A 22,916-nucleotide genomic window follows, 5' to 3' on the forward strand; every position below is an offset into this window, starting at 1 on the left:
CCCATAGACAAAAATTGACAATTATTCTCAAAGCATCCCCTGATCTTAAGCTCCCAAATTGACTTGTCATTGACTTATGTGCAAAGTCGAAGCAGGAAATTAGTCAAAGCATTAGAAATAATAATTTTATTGCTTTACAAATTTGTGTTTAGTAAAGTAAAATGGATGCAACTTAATCAAATTAAAGAGGTAAAAAAAATAGCCTTAGTCTGGGGAAGTTGCAATTTTCCAGTTTATGAGAATTTGCAGGTGGTAACGCACGTCGGAATTAACTTTAGCACACATATAATGCTGACCGTGATGGTTTGTTCTCGCACTTTCCGTCTGCTAAAGGAGGTCCGCCTGATGCGCCAACTAATCTGGTAACATCTGAGGTGACTCACCGTTCTTTCCGAGCCACGTGGACTCCCCCCGAGGACCCAGTGGAAAGATTCCGTGTGCAATATGAGTCTGAATCAGGAATCACACAACAGGTAACTAGAACTGTCGGACCACCAATAATGCAGTCAGTATTTCGTTCTCAAAACACATAAAGGTTAAGTGTGGTTCCCTAGAGTTGAGGTATTGAGAGAAGTTTGGCTTAAAATGTTGTATGTAATGAACCACTGTTTCAGAGTCTAATGGGATACTGTGCGAAAACAATTTCCAACCTCCTGTTTGTATTGGCCTCCTGCTGAACGGGAGTCCAATAACATTTTGATCAGACGGAGGGCCAGGAAATATTACGACCTCATGAACAATTGCAGCACTGGGAAAATAGAATGTATATTGATATGATTTACTCATTTTTGTTAATTAACCAATTACCCAAATATAACAACCTTCAATCGATTAGAAAATATAAATCAAGCATAAGGTATGCCAGCACAATCTAATAAGGCCCAGATGTATCAATATCAAATTCTCAAAAATATACGTACAAAGAAAAATTACTTTTAGAATTACTTTTGATTGACATTTATCAAGTCTGAAAAAATATTTGTTACTATATTGCTTGCATATTTCAAATTACAAGCTATAATAACAATAATAAACCCATTGTTATATTAAAAATGAAAATTGCAAGAAAAAAATATTAATCTCATTGTATGCGCAGATCATAATAATAATAATAATTAATCATCATTGGTGCCAATGTGTGAAATGGATGTGTGCCAATGACCATACAACTGCAGACCATCTTCTAAATGTCCTCTGTTTTAATAGGTGTTTGTGGATGGCACTCAGAACACAGTGGTACTTGAGCAACTCGACCCCCTGACCGAGTATCTGGTTAACGTCTACTCTGTGGTGGGAGAAGAGATCAGCGAGCCACTAAATGGCGTCGAGACCACATGTAGGTTTTTGCTCTCTGCGGTTTCGGTTTACTGCTCGGAATGCACTGTTTGATTCAAAGGACTTTGAAGCATCCATGTAGGGTCAGCCTTTCCAGTGGGAATGTAAACTCTAGATCGTTGTCTTCAAATAATGTCAACATTAAAGAACGGCGCTCTCAACTTTTATCGCCCTTTGGGCATACCATGCGAAGCATAGAAGAATAAAAACACTTTCCCCATCCAGAAAAGAGCATCAGAAAGCTGGAAATGCTGGATGACAGATTTATGTGTTATGTCACAATCATATCAGATCATTCAGCTGGCCCAAAATTGATATAGGGAAAAGTAATTGGTTTAGTGTGTCTGTTTGATTGGTTCCAGTCCTCATATGGAGTTACCGCGAAAATAACCTAATTTATTGCAAATTATTTTGCTGAGCCCTAAGTTACTGAAATTATATGGCTGCAAAATGACATACTAAATCTTCATCAAGTATGTGCCGTGTGGTATGAGCTTCATTTTGACTTTTTTTTTTTTAAGTGCTTAAGTTTTATTGGCACTCTGTAAAAATAATACAGCTCAGGGACACCAGTAAAAGAAGACACTGTCAATGAGAATGTTTAATAATTAATAATTCATCATCCTCTGTTCTGCAGTGCCCCTGCCTGGTGTAAGACGGATGGACATCTATAATGAACAGATGACCACAATGAGAGTGAGATGGGAGCCGGTACCAGGTGCTACAGGCTACAAGTTGCTCTACAGCGCCATCAATGCCACGGAGCCTACACTTGATCAGGAGGTAATTGCCTGTCAGCTGCTTATATTAGGCTAATTGAAATTTTGAAGGCAGTTTTTAAAGCCAAGCTACATTGCTTAACTCTGGTGAGCAGTCTTGGACCAAAAACAGGTGTAACACAATGAGGTCATATTTGTAATACACAGCTACCATTATTGTCTCCAAGAAAAAGGGAAATACAAAGTCACATTGTTAGCAAAGGGTGGGAGTAATCATGTATGATCTCACTCAGCCGAGGGAGCGTCAGAATATTTTCTGAGAGAGCTTCAAAAGAATGAATCCAAATGCGCAATTGGTTTTATTTACTTTCCAACCCGCGTTATTTTCTCACAGATCATCGTGGCTGGTGGCACAACTGATGCCCAGCTCGTGAAATTATCACCCAACACGGCCTACACTGTGTCCATCTTGGCCCTACATGGAGAAGGAGCCAGTGAACCACTGAGACAAAAGGGAGTCACCTGTAAGCACTGGATGAATTCAGATAATATTCCTGGACAAGGACAATCCTAAAAATGTCAACTTGGACCGTGTCGGATTATCACATATTTGTGTCTGTTCCCTTATTCAGTGCCCCTGCCACCCGCGGGTGAACTAAGGGTCCAGGATACCACTCATAGCACCATGAGGCTCATCTGGGATGCTGCTCCCGGTCCTGTCCGCAAGTACATCATCACCTACAAGCCGGAGTCTGGAGAACCAAAGGAGGTGAGTTTGATTCGTCTTCCCGTGTGGAGGTGGAGGATACAGCATCTAGCTGTATGAACATTCAAAATGTTTGTGTCTGATGAAAAAGTTAAAACAGTTCGGTTTTACCAGGGTGAAAGTCGGGTTTATGGTGCTGTTGAATGGATAGACTACATAGTTGTTTTTTCCCCTTTTGGGAGAATTCTTGTTCTGGAAACATATGTGGAAGTGTCTGATGGCCTGTCAGTTTGATTATGAAAAATGTAGTGAGTCGGTGGAAAAGTCTTCTGGCTCAAAAATAGCAAAATGTTGGCTTAATGGATGATGGGATTTTTACCCACTCAGTGACAGTATGCCACTTAAAACACAGACACGTAAAAATGTCATTTTGTCTGATTTGGCTTCCAAATAATGTCTGGAAACTTGTGCAAGACTTGGGAAAAAAACATCTTCAGTCAGTTTAGAAATTTGGAATAATGTTATGCAATAATAATGTTTACAGCTGGAAGTGGATGGATCAAGGACCACTACAGTACTAGATAACCTGATCTCACAGACCGAGTATACCCTGTCTGTTACCCCAATCTATGATGAAGGTGCTGGTCAGACCATGCCGGGCGTGGGAATCACTGGTAAGATTGAAGAAGATACAACACAACTACAATGACAATAAAATGAGCTCACCGTAACTTCCAATCTTCCATCTCGCAGATGTGGTTCCTCCTCCAAAGAACCTTCGATTCTCAGAGATTACCCAGACCAGTTTTAGAGCCACCTGGGAGCATGGAGCTCCTGATGTGGCTCTCTATCGCATTGGCTGGACCAAGAAGGGAGACACCAACATCCAATATGTACGTCTGCCCACATTTCTTAAAAGCAACTGGAAGTATATTTCATTGCTTGTCTAATTTTTCCCCATTTAATTACTCGATGCTATATTTTTTCTCATCAGGCAATTCTGAATAACGATGAGACGACCCATGTTCTGGAGAACCTGGAACCGGACACCCCCTATGATGTGTCCGTCACCGCCATCTATCCAGATGAGTCTGAGAGCGAAGACCTGCTTGGCACTGAGAGGACATGTAAGATGACTAAACGTTAACATAAATTCAAATTTTAGGCCCAGTTGCATGAGAGTTTCTCCATGAGGAATTTTGGTCGAAGGTTTTGTAAATGGTATTATGTTCAGTCAAAGGTGCGCCCATTATATCTTTTTATTTTTGCCTCTGTAGTGCCCAGGAGAAGTGTTCCGTGTAAGTAAATGTGTCAAAAAGGAAAACGATGATTTTCCTTTTCAAGTGATGAAAGCATGATTTATTATTTTTGGCCAATCTGCACTGGTGTTCATTGGTCAAACATCATCATCATCATCATCATCATCATCATCATCACCTTCATCATCATCATCATTGCGAGGCCAGCTGTGCTACCGCTGACACAGCTGGTGACTTGAAGTGCTTCCAGCTTCTGTCTTTGTCTGCGTGCTTGTTGCCCTGCTACTTTTCCTAATGCTCCTCTTAAGAATGATTCAATTGAAGTTAAATGGATGAAGACGGAGTTCAAGCGTGCATGTCAGGATTGACTTTTACTTTGTTTTGATGTCCATTCCATCATCATCATCATTGTCATCATCATCATCATCCCATCTTTCCATCCATCCATCCATTGCACTTATTTATTCCAAATCCATCCCTGCTTCAGAAAAGATACCATCCCTCGGATGAGTATTTTTTTCTGCATTTAAAGCAGCAATCCTTGATATTCATATCATAGGAAGCATGCACATTCCAATATGTTGGTTATCTTGTTTTGATGACAAACACATTTGGATTCATTGACATATAAATTCCAGTCAATGGCCGGAATATCAAGGAGAGCATCTTTAAAAGCATTAAAATTTTTATAAACGGTTCTTATCTGCTAGGATAACCAACCATCCTGACAAGGTTGTAATTGTCACGTATGTATTCTTCAGCACCTCTTGCTCCTCCTACCAACCTGGTTGTGTACAATGAAACAATCACAACCCTGAACGCCAGATGGGATCCAGCTCCAGGCCGTGTCCAGAACTACAGGATCACCTACGTTCCCACTTCCGGAGGCAGGACCCAGACTGTAAGTCATGTGATATTTGTAATGCCAAAGACTTGAAACCAAAATGGATTTATAATGCATGGACCGAATTGAGTGTGTGTATTACAATTTGGACAGTACGCTTACTTTCTGATTTAGCAGGCCTCAGTTGAATTGACTTGAGTACAGTCTCATCCAGGAAATATTTGTGCATTGCTCAAGCACAGCGGCGTCACTTTTGCATGAATGCAGTTTACTCTAAGTCAAATATCCCTAACTGTTGTTTGGAAAAGGCAACCATGATTTGATGGAACCTGTCTGAGGTTTTTTTTCCCACCCCCCAATGTTTCCAAACAGTGTCGACTGTGTCCTGCTGGTCATGGCCACTCTTTCTTAAAGTCTGAGTGGATGGCAGTTGAATTTTTGTTTCCCTTGGTTGACATTGCTTCCTTAATCCAGGCTTACAGAGAAATCTAATTATACTCTTGTGCTTGCATTCAAGCAGCATACATATTTTTTTCCCTTATTATCCAGTATAGTTATTGTGCATTAATGTATTTTGACAACTCAACAAAATATTTTTTTCCATTAATTTATTCATCACATAACCTTTCAACTTCAATACCACAAAGATGTTCTGAAAATTATTTACTAAATGGAGGAAGCATTTTTTGTTCGCTGCTCTGTCAGAGGCTGTCAACACCTTCAGCTTCACCTCACTTGGCTTCACTTAATCTGCAGGCTTGCTGGACTGTGTTCCTCTTTAGGACCTGATGAAATGTGGTTACCGCATAGTTGGCTTCAGAATATGACAGTGAAAGATGGATAAAAAAAAAAAGTTAATGTCAGCTTAGTTACCTTGGTGAAGATAATGCATCTTGGGCAATAATGTGTTTTGCAAGATTATGTCAGGCACGTTTAACATTATATACACAAGAGAAGAAACCTAACATACTCATTATTTCCCCCAATAGGTCCAAGTTGGAGGAAAGAAGACCACTCTCTTCATGCCCAAGCTAACCCCTGACACTGAATATTCCATCAGTGTGGTGGCTGTTTACCCCCGAGGAGTCAGTGAAGAACTGATTGAACTTGGCAGGACCAGTAAGATGTTTACACTTTGGATGCTTCTGAAGAACAAGTATCAACAGGAGCAGCTTTAATGATTTATTTTTCAGTGTATAAGGAGGGAGAAAATGATTTGAGTTGGGATGAGGACCAGAACGATATGATGTCACAATAGTATTGAGTTGCTTTCTTTTACTTCAGAGCCTCTGGGTGGTGTCAGGAACCTGCGGGTCACTGACCCCACTACCAGCACCCTGAATGTTGATTGGGAGCCTGCTGATGGCAACGTGCGACAGTATAGAGTCTTCTATCAACCTGCAGCTGGAGGCCGGGAAGACATGGTAAGTCATAGCCAAGTTTGTTCTCTGGAATATTTTTGGGAAAAGTCAGCTGGATTTACGGAAATTCTTGGATTTCAGACGAGTTTGTGTACTGCATTTATTTGTATCGTGGACTACGATGCACACATCTTAACAATGCCTGAATATTGTTATAATCTCTGCATTATTCACAAAGATATTAAGGAAAATGTTAAAAACACGGCCATTGGTAGAATAGTGTTTGTTTATAGCCGACTCTCGTGTTTCTGGAATCAACTTCCACTCAAGACCCATCCGCAGTGCCTTTAATCAGATGGGTGGTCTTCAATTCCTGCTGTGACCCAGATAGTATAAGCAAGTACTAAAGAAGACTGAGTGATGGGTCTTGACTTAGGTCGGAATGTTAATAGAAGAAGAAAATTCTTGGAATTGATCCTTTAATCCAGAGCCTCCTTTTTCCCATAGCCCACTCTCACTTTAATGAGACAGCCTTGTCAGATCTTCCCCTAAAGTATTCTGTGTTGTCACTCCTTCAGGTCCAAGTATCAGGCAACACTTACAACACAGTTCTGAAGAACCTCGACTCTGATACCATCTACACTGTGACTGTGGTTCCTGTTTACTCTGCTGGAGAAGGACAACGCATGTCAGAAAATGGCAAAACATGTAAGTCCTGCTAGGGAATGAACACTAACGTAAAATTAAATACATTTCCGGTAGTTGAACCCTTTTTTTCCCATCCTATTTGTATGACAGAATGTGTGTGTGGTGTCAACATTGATACATATACAATGTTTTATGAAAGATGAACACATTATACCTTTTCTTTTTCACTTCTATAGTGTACGAGAGGGATGATCCGTGTAAGTAAATATGTTAGAGGGAAAACCATGTTTTTCCTTTTTAAGTGAAAGCATGCTTAATATATATGGCCAATGTGCACCGTTGCTCATTGGTCAAAACATCATCATTATCATCGTCGTCATTATTATCATCATCGTCGTCGTCATCATTATTATCATCATTATCATCATCATCATTTTTAGAAAGGATAAACCCATTATACCTTTCTTTTTTACTTCTATAGCGTCCGAGAGCGGTGATCCGTGTAAGTAAATCTGTTAAAGGGAAAACCATGTTTTTCCTTTATAAGTGAAAGCATGCTTAATATATATAGCCAATGTGCACCGTTGCTCATTGGTCAAAACATCATCATTATCGTCGTCGTCATTATTATCATCATTGTCGTCGTCGTTATTATCATCATTATCATCGTCGTCATTATCATCATCATCATTGTTAGAAAGGATAAAGCCATTATACCTTTCTTTTTTTGCTTTTATAGTGTCAGAGAGCCGTGATCCGTGTAAGTAAATCTGTTAAAGGAAAAATCATGTTTTTCCTTTTTAAGTGAAAGCATGCTTAATATATATGGCCGATGAGCACTGTGGCTCATTGGTCAAAACACAATCATTATCATCGTCGTCTTCGTCATTATTATCATCATCGTCGTCATCATTATTATCATCATTATCATCGTCGTCATTATCATCATCATCATTGTTAGAAAGGATAAAGCCATTATACCTTTCTTTTTTTGCTTTTATAGTGTCAGAGAGCCGTGATCCGTGTAAGTAAATCTGTTAAAGGAAAAATCATGTTTTTCCTTTTTAAGTGAAAGCATGCTTAATATATATGGCTAATGTGCACCGTTGTTCATTGGTCAAAACATCATCATTATCATCGTCATCTTCGTCATTATCATTATCGTCGTCATCATTATTATCATCGTCGTCATTATCATCATCATCATTGTTAGAAAGGTTAAACCCATTATACCTTTCTTTTTTTGCTTTTATAGTGTCAGAGAGCCGTGATCCGTGTAAGTAAATCTGTTAAAGGAAAAATCATGTTTTTCCTTTTTAAGTGAAAGCATGCTTAATATATATGGCTAATGTGCACCGTTGTTCATTGGTCAAAACATCATCATTATCATCGTCGTCTTCGTCATTATCATTATCGTCGTCATCATTATTATCATCGTCGTCATTATCATCATCATCATTGTTAGAAAGGTTAAACCCATTATACCTTTCTTTTTTTTGCTTCTATAGTGTCCGAGAGCCGCGATCCGTGTAAGTAAATCTGTTAAAGGGAAAACCATGTTTTTCCTTTTTAAGCGAAAGCATGCTTAATATATATGGCTAATGTGCACCGTTGCTCATTAGTCAAAACATCATCATTATCATCGTCGTCTTCGTCATTATCAACATTATCGTGATCTTCATTATTATCATCATTATCATCGTCGTCATTATCATCACCATCATTGTTAGAAAGGATAAAGCCATTATACCTTTCTTTTTTGCTTCTATAGTGTCCGAGAGCCGTGATCCGTGTAAGTAAATATGTTAAAGGGAAAACCATGTTTTTCCTTTTTAACTGAAAGCATACTTAATATTATGGCCGATGTGCACCGTTGCTCATTGGTCAAAACATCATTATCATCATCGTCGTCGTCATTATTATCATCATCATCGTCGTCATTATCATCATCATCATTGTTAGAAAGGATAAACCCATTATAACTTTCTTTTTTTGCTTCTATAGTCACCGAGAGCCCCGATCCGTGTAAGTAAATATGTTAAAGGGAAAACCATGTTTTTCCTTTTTAAGTGAAAGCATGCTTAATATATATGGCCGATGTGCACCATTGCTCATTGGTCAAAACATCATCATTATCATCGTCGTCTTCGTCATTATTATCATCATCGTCGTCATCATTATTATCATCGTCGTCATTATCATCATCATCATTGTTAGAAAGGATAAACCCATTATAACTTTCTTTTTTTGCTTCTATAGTCACCGAGAGCCCCGATCCGTGTAAGTAAATATGTTAAAGGGAAAACCATGTTTTTCCTTTTTAAGTGAAAGCATGCTTAATATATATGGCCGATGTGCACCGTTGCTCATTGGTCAAAACATCATCATTATCATTGTCGTCTTCGTCATTATTATCATCATCGTTGTCATCATTATTATCGTCAGTATCATCGTCGTCATTATCATCATCATCATTGTTAGAAAGGATAAACCCATTATAACTTTCTTTTTTGCTTCTATAGTCACCGAGAGCCGCGATCCGTGTAAGTAAATATGTTAAAGGGAAAACCACGTTTTTCCTTTTTAAGTGAAAGCATGTTTAATATATATGGCCCATGTGCACCGTTGCTCATTGGTCAAAACATCATCATTATCATCGATGTCTTCGTCATTATTATCATCATCGTCGTCATCATTATTATCATCATTATCATCGTCGTCATTATCATCATCATCATTCTCAGAAAATGGCAAAACAAGCAAGTCCTGCCAGGGAATGAACACTAATGTAAAATTAAATCCATTTCTGTTAGTTTAACCCTTTTTTTTAAAATTCAATTTGTATGACAGAATGTGTGTGGTATCAACATGAATGGGTATACAATGTTTTATGAGAGATAAACCCATTATACTTTTCTTTGTTTTGCTTCTATAGTGCCAGAGACCCGTGATCCGTGTAAGTAAATATGTTAGAGGGAAAATCATGTTTTTCCTTTATAAGTGAAAGCATGCTTAATATATATAGCCAATGTGCACCGTTGCTCATTGGTCAAAACATCATCATTATCGTCGTCGTCATTATTATCATCATTGTCGTCGTCGTTATTATCATCATCGTCGTCATCATTATTATCATCATTATCATCGTCCTCATTATCATCATCATCATCATTGTCAGAAAATGGCAAAACATGCAAGTGTTGCCAGGGAATGAACACTAATGTAAAATGAAATCCATTTCTGGTAGTTTAACCCTTTTTTTTCATCCTATTTGTATGACAGAATGTGTGTGGTATCAACATGGATGGGTATACAATGTTTTATGAGGGATAAACCCATTATACCTTTCTTTTTTTGTTGTTTTCTATAGTGTCCGAGACCCCTGATCCGTGTAAGTAAATATGTTAGAGGGAAAATCATGTTTTCCCTTTATAAGTGAAAGCATGCTTAATATATATATGCATCGCTGCTCATTGGTCAAAACATCATCATCATTATCATCATCGTCGTCGTCGTCATTATTATCATCATCATCGTCGTCGTCATTATTATCATTGTCGTCGTCATTATCATCATCATCATCATCACTATCATTATCATCACGCGAGGCGCTTAGCCGATGCCCAGCTCTTGTGGGCCCGGTTCCTTCAAGTGCTATCCTGTCTCAGCTGCTTATCCTAATGCGCTAAAGTTATGTTAAATGGCTGATAAATTTATTGTTTGTGAAGTCCATTCCATCATCCCCTCATCATTCCTTTAAATATCACTTCATCTTTTCCATCCATTTATCCATTGCATTTACTGATCCATCCAATCATTCACTTGATCCATGCTTCAGAAAAGATATGGATCTTTTCTGTCCTTTAAAGTATTAATTCTTGATATTCACAGTCCTTGCATGCACATTTCAATATGTGCATTATTTTGTGTTTTGATGACAAAACAAATGATCAGAACCAATGGAATATCAAGAACTGCATCTTTAAAATCCTCTTTTGAACTGAATCTAAGCAACCGCTCGAACTTTATGAAGTAACCAACCATACTGACATGGAGGTAATTGCCATGCATGTGTTCTGCAGTATCTAACATTGTATTACATCCTTGGAAAAATGAGGATGATCTCAGAGATTGACCATCTCCTTCACTTGGTTAAAAATCCAGTGAATACTTTGTCTTCATTAAATGGCAGTTAGTTATTACCAATTCATTTCATGATGTCATAAAAACCAAGACCAGTTGATTGTACAATACCATAAACGTCTCTGTAGATCCATCACGAAAAACAAAGAGGCAGCAGAGTAAGCAAAAATCTGGAGCGAGGTTACGGACTGCTCGAAACCGCCAACCTCCACCCTTGAATGAGTCAGCAGTTTGTGGGGTGATTGCGTAGGAAGGAATTCCTCAGCTGGCAGCTTCATAATGGTGTCTCCTCTTTCTCTTTACCGTAATATTGTCCATTTAAAGGATGGAATGAAGGGTGGCGGTCAGGATAATGGTGAGCCTGGGGTATCAGAGGAGGGGCATTGACTAAATTGCTCTGCTTTAGGGAAAAGGAAAGAAAGGGGAGGGGACTGATGAATGAATAGAAAGCTTTATATTCTCTATGGCCTTAGATTTACTTGAATAAGGTCAAGAACGGTGCCTGCTATCATTTCCGTTTTGTTAAAATATTTCCTTTTTTTTCCCCAACCTAACCAGCTTATCCAACCATATGCGTGCAAAAACAAGACTTTTTATATTGCACATTTATTGACTTTGCGGCTTTTATACTGTCAGTTCCAGTGCTTTTAATCCGTCTAATTCATCATCAGGATCTTCTCTAACCTTTTACTATTTATTGTGCTTTAAAAATTCAAAGGAACTTCCAGCAACTAGCTTCAGCCTGTGAAAGTACGGAAGTACTCTCTCTGTCTTAAACCCGCTGTGTTTTCCCCGCTTCGTTTATGAGGTTATAATGGAGGAGCGGCACAAAAGCACTAAACATGTGCTTCGGATTTTTGAATGCGTGTCTGATTATGCACCTTGTGTATACTTTAAGGCTCTGACAGGAAGTTTCCTTTTGATGGCAGTTTTGTTACAACAGTTTAAAAGATAAACATGAGGGAATCTGCCCCTTTTTCCCATGGGATGTATTGTAGTTCCATGGGCAGATTTGTTTTAGTACCTAGACCAGTCAGTCGCTCATTATTTGAAAGGATTCAAAATCACAGCACAACATTATGACATGTTGTGTTTCTATGCTTTTGATATGATATGATATGATATGCTATCTTCAAAATCTATTCAGCTAGAGCTCTCCTTTGGATTGGAATTACATACCTTAGTATGAAGGAAAAGCAGGATTTGTATTTTTTTTACAGAGCTCGAAGCATAGAGTTGTCCCAAATTCATTAACATACTGAAAATTCAAGATTCATGCAGAACAGAGGGGTCAAGGTCACACCCCCAGATAATTAGTGAGTTAGTAAGCTTCAACATGTTTATCCTTGTAACTTCATGTTTGCATAGAGCACATTTTTGGACTTTAGGGGACATCTGTAAATTATCGGGGTAGATCTAACTAGTCTGTTTTGTTTCATCCTCTCTCCACCTCTCTGTGCAAACACTTCCACCACTGCCCTTTAACCTCGCTCTGTCATCACTCTTCACTCTGTCCAACGATCCTCTTCATACTTTACCTTTTCTTGACCTCGCCTCTTCTATCTTTAACTTGATCCCTCTCTGCACTCAACTTACCTTCTTGCCATCCACCATACCTGGCACTGCAGTGGAGCGTCGACCTGTCCGGAACATCCAAGTATTCAATCCCACAACCAACAGTCTGAACGTACGTTGGGAGCATGCCACAGGACCAGTTCTGCAGTACCGGGTGGTCTACTCCCCCGTGTCTGGTGCCAAGCCTGCTGAATCGGTGAGTTTCCGTCAAGCAAGTGGGCACACGTGTATAAAATGTATTTTAACAACCTAACGGCCCACATTTGACTTGAATTTAAAGTCCTAAAGTTCTGTTTGCCACAAGGAATGTAACAGCCTCATAATAAGACGTTAAAAGCGAAACATTAGTCTGGTTAGCAAATGTCATGTCTTTATACCTGTACATCAGCATGAATTATAAACCTCAACTGGGTTCATAAAACACACTTACCACTGTATGTGACATCTGGAAGGAGTGTTTCAACATCTTAACGTGGAAAGAATTTTTCGGAATATGTAAACAAGTTTTGAAGTTTTACTCGCGTGACATCATTGGCTCGCTTTGCCGTCTGCATCAAATAGTGAGGATTTCAGTTCTTCTATGAGGTCCATATGATATGACTCCACAACAATATGGCCCGTATCATCTGCATAACTGGCTTTGGGTTGACAGCTTTTGAAATTCTATTGGAGTAACTCCAAGAATTCTGGTCTCATGCAACTCGTGTGCCAAAGATGTGGCCTTCGCAGCCGTCAAACACACTCGTCAACTTCAAAAGAATATTTGGCTCGTCCCTTCTCTCTGTGCTGACAGCAATGGTGTTGTGTAGAATGTACACGTGTGCATCAAGAGAGAAGGGAAAGGTCTTTGCGGGAGCAATTGGCATGTCATGTTAATGATACACTTCAAATTTGCTCGTTTGCTCCAACAAGAAGGTAAAGCAGGGGGGTCCAAATGATGGAGAGCAGACAAAATAACTGTTCCATTCATTTTCACAAAAGAAGGGAGGTCATAGTCAAATAAAGGATACTCAATCTTCTCACAAGACTTTCATGTGTTTGCATACAGGTTATGGTACCAGGGACTTCCACCACGGCATTGCTGCCAGATCTGATTCCAGATACTGATTACAACGTTGCAGTTGTTGCTGTATACAGTGACGGTGAAGGAGAAACCATCGCTGACAACGGCAAAACACGTACGAAACTTGTGATTACTGGATTAGAAAAACTCCATACCTTATTTTAGTATCAATAGGTCCGTAAAAAAAATTTTGTGATGAAGGTACTGACATTTCTTATAATGTAGGTCCTCGCGGCGGCCCCAGGGACATGGTTGTGTACGACCCTACGACCTCCAGTCTCTCTGTGAGCTGGGAACATGCTGATGGCCCAGTCACGCAATATCGCATCACCTATGCCCCAACCACTGGAGACCCCATTGAAGAATATGTAAGTATTTGCAGACGTCGTAGTTAAGTTGAACTTTGTATTGTTATAAAAGTGAGTAAATTTAATTTAGAAATTAAGGATATGTTGGCCACATAATTAGGATCAGCTGCACACTCGTATCCTGAAAAGTTCGCCATAACATCTAATTTGTATTAAATTGTTTACGTGCACCAATATAAACATCGTCCTTAGGGTATGTTGCATATGTTGCCAATTACAATGATTTTTGATTGTTAGTTAACATTTAGGTTTCTGTCATATGACTTGCAGACGACAGTCCAAGGGAACAGAAACAATGTGGTTCTGCAGAACCTGGATTCAGATACCCCTTATCACATCAAAGTGACTGCCATCTATGCTGATGGACCAGGAGGAGAACTGGAAGGAGATGGTCGCACAGGTACAGACTATTCAACGTGTCTCTACAGGAGGAAGAACACTAGAATTGCATTGACTTAATTCGGCATGAATGTTTGGAATTCACAGCAGAAGTCGGAAAGATTGAATGGATTCATTTACTTGATTAGAATTGTGATTAATTCCAGAAAAATAGGTTTTGACTTGATGTCACACTGGCCAAAGTAAACACAAGCTATTGCCAGAGGATTACGCAATGGCTGGAGCCACGCTAGACCTGCTTCTTGAAGTAGTCCTGGCTCGCATTATACCTAATTAACAAAATGAAAGTTGCTTCTTGTAGGTTTCCAAATTCCCCATAGTTCATATAATCACCGATAAGGTGATGAAACAGAACCATGTGAAATTTCATTTGCATGTTGTTCCTCTGATCCAATGATAATCGTTATGCCTGGGCTTTCCTACAGTGGCTATGCTTGGACCCAGGAACCTTCGCGTTTCCGATGAATGGTACACCCGCTTTAAGGTCTCCTGGGACCCAGCTCCATCAAGGGTTACCGGATACAAGCTTATCTACCAGCCTGAAGGTAGCGTTATGCCATTCTTGAGATGAGTACGTTGATTAGCATAAATATTTTTCACACTGTGTCCTGTTTGTGCTTCCTCCTAGGCTCTGATCAGTCTGAAGAGGTTTTTGTTGGCGATGTCACTACCCACCAACTGAATAACCTGACACCCGGAACCACTTATGATGTGAAAGTGTTGGCGCAGTACAGCACCGGGATCAGTGGACCTCTGATTGGCCAGGGCACCACATGTAAGATGATACCTGAGGTACAGCTACTCCAAATTGTTTTGGCATTCTCAGTCAAATATGCTTTGGGTCTTTTGTAGTGTACCTGAATGTGACAGACTTGACAACATATAACGTGGCCTATGACACCTTCTGCATTCGATGGGCTCAGCACAGAGCCGCAACGTCCTACAGGCTTAAAGTCCAACCGGTTGATCGTAAGTGCTTTAGTAGTTTTGGAGAATCTCTTGAAATATTGTTTCGGATAGATCTAATTTCCCTTCCCTCTTCAGCCTCTCAAGGTGGAGCTCAGGAGATCACAGTCAGAAGCAGTGCGAGTGATTACTGCTTTGACGGTTTGACACCTGACACCCTCTACACTGCCACTGTGTACACTCAGACACCCAGCATGGAAGGGCCTGGGGTGGACACGAAGGAGCGAACATGTAAGATGACATTTATTATGCTTCAGTGTATGCTCTTCAATGTACATTCCATTGACTATTTATTTAATGTGCTTTTTTTCTGGTCCCTTAAGTGGTTAAACCCACTGAAGCGCCAACCGAGCCACCACCTCCTCCTCCACCAGCAACAGTTCCAGCAGCATTGGATGGTGAGGAGAGCTTTCACATGTTAAATAATGATACTAAATCACTGGACTGGCTTTTATTAATCACTGATACGCTTGAATCACAGTCTGCAGAGGTGCTAAGGCCGATGTGGTCTTCCTCATTGATGGCTCTTGGAGTATCGGAGATGATAGTTTCCACAAGGTCATCCAGTTTGTCACAAGCATGACCGGTGCTTTTGATGTCATCAGTCCGACTGGCATGCAGGTTAGAAGAGATTCTTTGGTGTCTGTTGAATCAGAAGATTTCAATCGTCAGTTTACGTAGATTGTAGAGTAAGATTTCCATGTCACATTTTCCCTCAGGTTGCATTTGCGCAGTACAGCGATGACGCTAAGACTGAGTTCAAGCTCAACACATACCATGACAAGGGGGTCGTCGTTTCGGCTTTGAAGAATGTTCGCTACAGAGGAGGAAACACCAAGACAGGTACTCATCTTACAAGTGTGCGTTTGCACAATGAAATGAACAAATGTGATAATGGTTTTGATTTTTGCTTCTTTGTCCAGGCATTGCGCTGAAGCATGTCTACGACAAGGTGTTCACCTCTGACAGTGGAATGAGGAGGAATGTTCCTAAAGTTCTTGTGGTTGTCACCGATGGACGCTCCCAGGATGATGTCAAGAAGAACGCCCTACAGCTGCAACAAGCTGGTATGCCTAAATGAATTTGCATCAGTATAGCTCACAAACACAAATATGAGTTATTGAAATTTCCAGTTTTCCCCTCATAAATGTTTACAGATTTGAACATTTTACATGAATGTTACAAATTCACCACATTTGTCTTTTGATTAGTTTGTTTGTAGAATTATGCTGAACTCAAAGTTCTGCATAACATTATGGAGCAAGGGCGGGATGGAGCAAGGAATAATGGAGGAGTCATTTGTTTTCATTTTTGTTAATGTTACAGTCCACCGCAGCTGTCCATTTGTCAAATCTCATGTCATCTTTCTAAACCAAGAAATATTCTGCCAACAAACAAACAATTCACTTTTGTTTCTACTTTTGGTACCAGTTCAGTTCGGCATTATGACTTTTAGCTGTTGGACTCTAATTTCCTTGACAATTGAATTGTTTTGTGTTGTTCCCTCCACAGGCTACAGTGTGTTTGTGGTTGGCGTAGCCGATGTGGACATGGCAGAGTTGAGAAACATTGGCAGCAAGCCCAGCGAAAGACACGTGTTTGTGGTCGATGACTACGATGCTTTCGACAAGATCCAGGACAACCTGATCACCTTCATTTGTGAAACAGCTACCTCCAGTAAGACAGAGACGATATTATGTCCTTTGAATCTCTTTAAACCTAATGTCTGAACACATGAGAAGCATTATTTCAACCCTAAGAGTATGTTTGACTCCTTCTTCGCTTTTCTGTTTTTGCTTTAGCTTGCCCTCTGATTTACATGAATGGATACACCACACCTGGTAAGCATCACGCACACTAACTAATCCCTACACACCTTGCTAACATGACTAGCATATCTTGTAGTGGTTTTTACTCCTTGACATGATTGTCCTTTGGCAATTTTCAGGATTCAGGATGCTTGAGGCTTTTAACATCACAGACCGCACGTTCGCTGGAATGAATGGTGTGTCCATGGAGCCGGGCTCATTCAACAGCTACATTGCCTACAGGCTGCATAAGGATGCCTACATAAACCAGCCAACCAAGTAAGAACTGGTGCAAAACCCCGAGTGCATGTAAAATCAACAAAGTAACTTTATGTCCAACCCCATTATTGATAATGATACTGAATTTCCGCCGTCGTCAAAGAGACTACCGTAATTTTCGGACTATAAGTCGCGGTTTTTTTCATAGTTTGGGTGGGGGGGCGACTTATACTCAGGAGCGATTTATATACATATATATGGTTTTTTTTCACTTTTTTGGGCATTTTATGGCTGGTGCGACTTATACTCCGGTGCGACTTATAGTCCGAAAATTACGGTACTCAAGTGAACCATCAGCAATAAGTTGAGAATAGAAGCCCAAGTGATATCACCTGGAGGAGATTTTCTTCCTGTCCTGTTCTTTTCTGTTTTAATGATACAACTCACCCTTGGGATAAAAGTTTTGTCCTTTTATGCATCCGCAAGTGGTGTGTTGGCAACTACTGAACTTCTCAGGTAGTGAGTGGAATGGAAACAGTTGACAATGTAGTCAGGAAGAGAGGATGGAAAATACTTTCAACGTGTGAGTCATTTTTGCACACCCAGAGGGGTAACTGGTAATAATTTAGCTTTTAATGGATTTGTGACAGACTTTAACATTCTGGTTAGTTCACTCTTTAGCAAGTTGACAACATTTGTTCGATTGCTTGACTGTGACTACTTTGGGTTAATAACGATACAATTTGTTTACACCAACAGGGAGATCCATCCAGATGGTCTTCCCCCATCCTACACCATCGTCCTCCTCTTCCGACTTCTACCCGACACACCTTCTGATCCTTTTGATATTTGGCAGATTTCCGACAAAAACAACAATCCGGAGGTCGGCGTCACCGTCAATCGTAAGTCTCCTCTTGTCATTTGGTGCTGTAGACGCTGTGGCATATCAAACTCGGACATAGCTAATTAATTATGGGTGGAAACCGCTAATTGGAAATGTGCAGAATTGTCGGTAGTCTTCTACGGTAATTTAGGATGGGGTTTCCTTCTAAGATGGGCATTTATTTTTCAACTGCACATGTGGTAAGTGCATGCAAATGATTAGGAGCATGGACTAAATCCCCCTTAACCTTTTTGTTATCCCCCTCATCCGTCCGTCTACCCCCATGTGTTCCCTATAGAGCAGTCTGTGCTTTCCGTGTCGCTTCATCAAAGCTTCCTCTCTTTCCAGCTTCAAGCAAAACAATCACGTTCTATAACAAGGACACCCGAGGAGAGATCCAGAGAGCCATATTTAATGAGGAACAAGTGAAGCGCATTTTCCATGGCAGTTTCCACAAGGTAAACACACCGTCCCATGCTCGTTGGGAAAAGCTGTCGTGGTCCTTATTGAATATCAGTCTTCATTGTGTTATAATTTAAATCATCGAAAATATTTTAGCTCAACTTTCGGATCTATTGTTTAGTTATGAAAGCGCACCAGCCAAGCTCCGGCCTTTCCCCTCAAAAAACTATTTCCAATCATTCATACAACTGAGGTATTATGTCCAAATGGTATTTTAGCATTCAATTACTTACTTGATGAATGAGCTTTGACGTTTATAAATACAAAAGAAATTCTTCAACTTCATCAATCCAATAACCACATGAAGACCAGCTATTCTGCAAGTCGTTGAATGATTTCCAAACCAATCAACGCTGCACACGGGAGGCTGGATTGCTTTGTTTTCTATTTGATTTGGATTGAATGTGAATTAGTCATGGCGCATGTAGGTACTTGATAAACAAAGCTCTCCACACTACTATTTCAATTTAAAATGATTGCAGCTGTCTTGATGTCGTCATCTTCTAGGTCATTCTACTAACAATTAAACTTTGCTTATTAGAGGAGTCGTTAAGAGAAGTTTGTCCTCTAACAATCTGTCAAAACAAGCCATCGCTTGAACTAACCGCCTACGGAGTCATTATTTTTCTTTTACGAAACCTTTGTCTTCAGAACATTTGCCACTACATTAGGCCCACTTGCTTGTGTGTCGTCTCTTGGGATGACTGAAATCAGATTGTATCGAATCCAAGTCAAAGCAGCAGCGAATGTAAAACATCCACTGTTTTGTTTTAACTCAGCAGGCTGTTAGGATCACAACAATGAAACATAGTGTATTTTCTTACTGATGACTTATCCCACACAGCAGGGAAAAATAGTCGTTTCAAGGCCACTTGCTTTTACTTTTTTGTCCTCCAAAGACTAATATGTAAGTCCCCTAAGAAGACTGATTAAATAAAGTACCTCTCCAATGGCAACATTCAATCATGCCTGAATAATCTCAATTGAGTGGACCCTTGTAACACAATCAGATTTTGAATCAATCTTTCCTTCAAAAATATAATGGAAATAGAATAAGTCTTGATAATACTCTGAGGACATGTATTGAGTTATTAAATATTTTGGCAAGTTGTGTTGTTAAATAAGCGCAAAAAGAAAAAATAATGTGTGACGAGCTACTTTGATGAGTTTTGGTGATAACTGATTTTTTTCTCTTCATATCGTCATATTTTCTGTTCAGTGTTTTGACTTCCAATCATTGATAGCATAATGAAAGCATACTCATACCCAAATAAGCCAAACAAAACAAATTTTCCTTGAAAGTATTATTTGAGCCCGAGTTTTTAGACTGCGGAAATGTTCCAATGGTGCATTGTATTTCGTTTTCATCCTAACAAATATGAATACTCATAAAATTGGAATCTCAATGTTATTATCTAGGAACCGCAAAACTAATTTGGGGGGATTTCATGAATGAATGAGATCCTGGAAAATGTTTGATGATGATTTCATGACATCACCGTGGCCCTTGTTCGACAGCATAATTTATATGTGTGAGCCCTCAGAGCGTGACTGTATTCCGAATGTACAGTGGGTGGCTAGCTTGTGGCACAGCGGTCTACCTAGCCTCTTATTTACTGGAGTACTGACTGGGTGCTGTTGCTTCATGCTTTGGCAGACTATGTTGATGTGGTTTCACTTTGTCCACTATAGTTACAGAATCAGGCTGTCAGGCTGAAACATCCTCAGGCAAAATTTGGTCAATTTATTTATTTTTTTCACAAAGATTTATTATTGATCAGTTTTGGTAACAAATTATTGACCAATTATGGCTCCACTTGACAATCACTTTCCCTACAGTCTTACTTTCCCAGCAACATCACAACACACAGCAGGGACTGCCATTTTTGTCAAACATATTTCCCCTTCACTCATGGTCTCTTTCTTCTGCTTCAAGATTGTAGCTGAAGTACTGATAGCTTCATAAATGTAGGGACTGTTCAAATGTTCCAACCCCAAAATAATCCATCAGGTCTCAGACATTATTATTTGACATTTATAAAAGAAAAGAAAAAAATTCACCATCATGGCTGAATGCTGACCACAGACTTCTGCTTTTGCCAATGAAACTTTAGATCTGAAGTTCACTTTCTCTGAAGTTCACTTTGAACCAATACTATAAATCTAACTTTAACTCTCACAATAATAGAACTTTCCCAGTAATGGAAAGTATAAACATTACTAATCGCAGTAATAAATTTAAAAATAACATAACTAAAACATTGTTTGAATCCAGCAACAACATAACAGGATTAGGTTTCATAGATTCTTTTTTTTTTTTTTTTCAAGAAGTACAAAAAACACAGTTACAGTATGCAGGTAGGGCAGTCATTTTGTGAAAAAAAAAAAATAGAGCTTTGAAGTACTGCCATAGGAAAAGGAAAGATACCGAGTATCCAGTCTGAATTTTATTTTGGTAAGGAGCACAATACTCCCTTTTTCCCCTTACACCCAACCCTTTCTGGCTTTTTCATTTTTGTAATGTACAAAGAGTCATTCTATGTGGTTCAAGTCCACAGCACTTGGTCATAAAGTGCTTGCATTTGGTTTTCGTCTTCAAACTTGTAAATAAAGAGCAACCCGAGCTTGAGAGGTCGTGGTCTACCGCGAGCTGAGCATGTGGGAAAGCTCTCAAAGATGAATTTTGCATATGAGAGACACACTACGCCTCCTGGGAACTCCTTGACTCCCACTTTTAAGGGGTAGGAGATGGCCTTGTTGACCCAAGATTGCTCTTTTCACTTCATCTCACTGCAAAACAGTAGAAGATTAGCTTGAAATTTGCCTTTGGTAATATTTCACTGGAGTAAAACCAATTTGTTTTATACTGCAGTTGTCATTCTCTAGAGCATTGTTTCCTAACGAGCCAATGGCACACCACCAAACAAAAATGTATGACTACTGAAATAATGTTGCTTCTGTCTGACTTCACTGACAAATGTACAAGCGTAGTATGAAATGTTTAATTCTACACAGCTAGTTACAGGAAGTCGTGACTTTTTCTGGCGGTACATTGGTTTATTGTATCTTCTGCCCTCTAATGGAAGAGCATTTAATTGTTCTTCCTGTCACTATATTTTGTTTTGTTTGTTTGTTTATTTTCACATACAAAAACATTTAAAATGTACATAGATTAAATAAATGTGATGGAGAATGTCTAAAAAAAAACCTCCAGGGGCTTGCGAAGTGGCATTCTCCAGAAATATGAATACATTTAAGGTCAAATTTCAATGGATAGAGAAATATGCATCCTAATACATATCATACAGATGAAAAAAAAGAAAAATTAAGAAAAAGTCAGTGTATATGTCAGTGGTATAGCTAGAAGAACAGATTTACTTGTATTTTGGCTCGGACAAGATCATCCTTAAGATAAAAGTGTCATGGTGTAGTCCACCCAAGACCCAGCAATTAATGAGATATTAGTTTCCAAGAATTTTGGTCAAGTCTGTGGTTGTTAAGATTTTGTATAAAGGAATAGTGACATGCTTATTGTAAAATAAAGAGACCGCTGAGCAGGGGAAAATGCGCTCTGGTGAAATGAAAGCTCGGTATGCCACAAATGATATAGTTTCATAACGCCAAGCAGGGCTCTCCGAACACAGTCTGACACTTGAGTCATTCTGTATTGTTATACCAAACTCTGTCTGCAATTTTACCACTGCAGGCTGCTGTCAACTGTTGTATATTATGATCAGCAAAGGCATCAAACAGGAATTACGTTCGGAATCAGGAACCACTGGATGGTAATATCGGAGTGGGTAATCAGAGCAGTTTTGGAAATTCCAAACAGTTTCCCGAAAGAAACAGTTGTGTGGACTGAAGTATGAGCAAAGGCAAAGCTTTTAAAAAATCTTTAAAAGCTGAATACAAAAAAAGGGTTCATTGAGGTTGTTCTTATCCGTAAGGCTGCACTTTCCCTTAATTCCTCATTTCCTTCGTGCTTAAAAGGTCGGTCAGACCCCAGACAAATCCAAAAGTAAATGTCAAAGCCATATTTTCGAAAGCCCTACGCATTATCAAATAATAGCATAGCTTCACGTTTGGCAGCTGCAAAGGTAGAAAAGAGGACAATCATATTTTGAATAACCGTGCCACCTGTCCATCATCTTCATCCTA

General features: G+C 39.5%; 1 protein-coding gene across 50 annotated transcripts in view; it reads left to right on the top strand.

The window, feature by feature from the left end:
* The window catches only part of col12a1a (collagen, type XII, alpha 1a), a 48,586-nt gene that overhangs the window by 17,240 nt on the left and 8,430 nt on the right, over nt 1-22,916 (top strand). For 3 of the 50 annotated variants that reach the window (XM_037242173.1, XM_037242172.1, XM_037242132.1), the window contains exons 22-62: nt 334-473; nt 1,207-1,336; nt 1,973-2,118; nt 2,449-2,578; nt 2,687-2,823; nt 3,305-3,434; nt 3,514-3,653; nt 3,755-3,887; nt 4,038-4,058; nt 4,781-4,920; nt 5,853-5,982; nt 6,148-6,287; nt 6,803-6,932; nt 7,109-7,129; nt 7,354-7,374; nt 7,612-7,632; nt 7,876-7,896; nt 8,381-8,401; nt 8,644-8,664; nt 8,877-8,897; nt 9,132-9,152; nt 9,395-9,415; nt 9,808-9,828; nt 10,243-10,263; nt 12,644-12,786; nt 13,639-13,768; nt 13,879-14,021; nt 14,292-14,421; nt 14,846-14,965; nt 15,049-15,195; nt 15,273-15,389; nt 15,465-15,617; nt 15,710-15,784; nt 15,868-16,007; nt 16,106-16,229; nt 16,310-16,453; nt 16,899-17,063; nt 17,189-17,227; nt 17,335-17,473; nt 18,173-18,315; nt 18,645-18,754. In XM_037242173.1, the coding sequence (XP_037098068.1) occupies nt 334-473; nt 1,207-1,336; nt 1,973-2,118; nt 2,449-2,578; nt 2,687-2,823; nt 3,305-3,434; nt 3,514-3,653; nt 3,755-3,887; nt 4,038-4,058; nt 4,781-4,920; nt 5,853-5,982; nt 6,148-6,287; nt 6,803-6,932; nt 7,109-7,129; nt 7,354-7,374; nt 7,612-7,632; nt 7,876-7,896; nt 8,381-8,401; nt 8,644-8,664; nt 8,877-8,897; nt 9,132-9,152; nt 9,395-9,415; nt 9,808-9,828; nt 10,243-10,263; nt 12,644-12,786; nt 13,639-13,768; nt 13,879-14,021; nt 14,292-14,421; nt 14,846-14,965; nt 15,049-15,195; nt 15,273-15,389; nt 15,465-15,617; nt 15,710-15,784; nt 15,868-16,007; nt 16,106-16,229; nt 16,310-16,453; nt 16,899-17,063; nt 17,189-17,227; nt 17,335-17,473; nt 18,173-18,315; nt 18,645-18,754 (4,040 nt within the window). The remainder of the gene's footprint in view (nt 1-333; nt 474-1,206; nt 1,337-1,972; nt 2,119-2,448; nt 2,579-2,686; nt 2,824-3,304; nt 3,435-3,513; nt 3,654-3,754; nt 3,888-4,037; nt 4,059-4,780; nt 4,921-5,852; nt 5,983-6,147; nt 6,288-6,802; nt 6,933-7,108; nt 7,130-7,353; nt 7,375-7,611; nt 7,633-7,875; nt 7,897-8,380; nt 8,402-8,643; nt 8,665-8,876; nt 8,898-9,131; nt 9,153-9,394; nt 9,416-9,807; nt 9,829-10,242; nt 10,264-12,643; nt 12,787-13,638; nt 13,769-13,878; nt 14,022-14,291; nt 14,422-14,845; nt 14,966-15,048; nt 15,196-15,272; nt 15,390-15,464; nt 15,618-15,709; nt 15,785-15,867; nt 16,008-16,105; nt 16,230-16,309; nt 16,454-16,898; nt 17,064-17,188; nt 17,228-17,334; nt 17,474-18,172; nt 18,316-18,644; nt 18,755-22,916) is intronic. The other 47 variants (XM_037242183.1, XM_037242184.1, XM_037242136.1 and 44 more) reach the window with 46 other exon arrangements.

Source organism: Syngnathus acus, chromosome 22 (assembly GCF_901709675.1).
Source record: "Syngnathus acus chromosome 22, fSynAcu1.2, whole genome shotgun sequence".
NCBI lineage: Eukaryota > Metazoa > Chordata > Actinopteri > Syngnathiformes > Syngnathidae > Syngnathus > Syngnathus acus.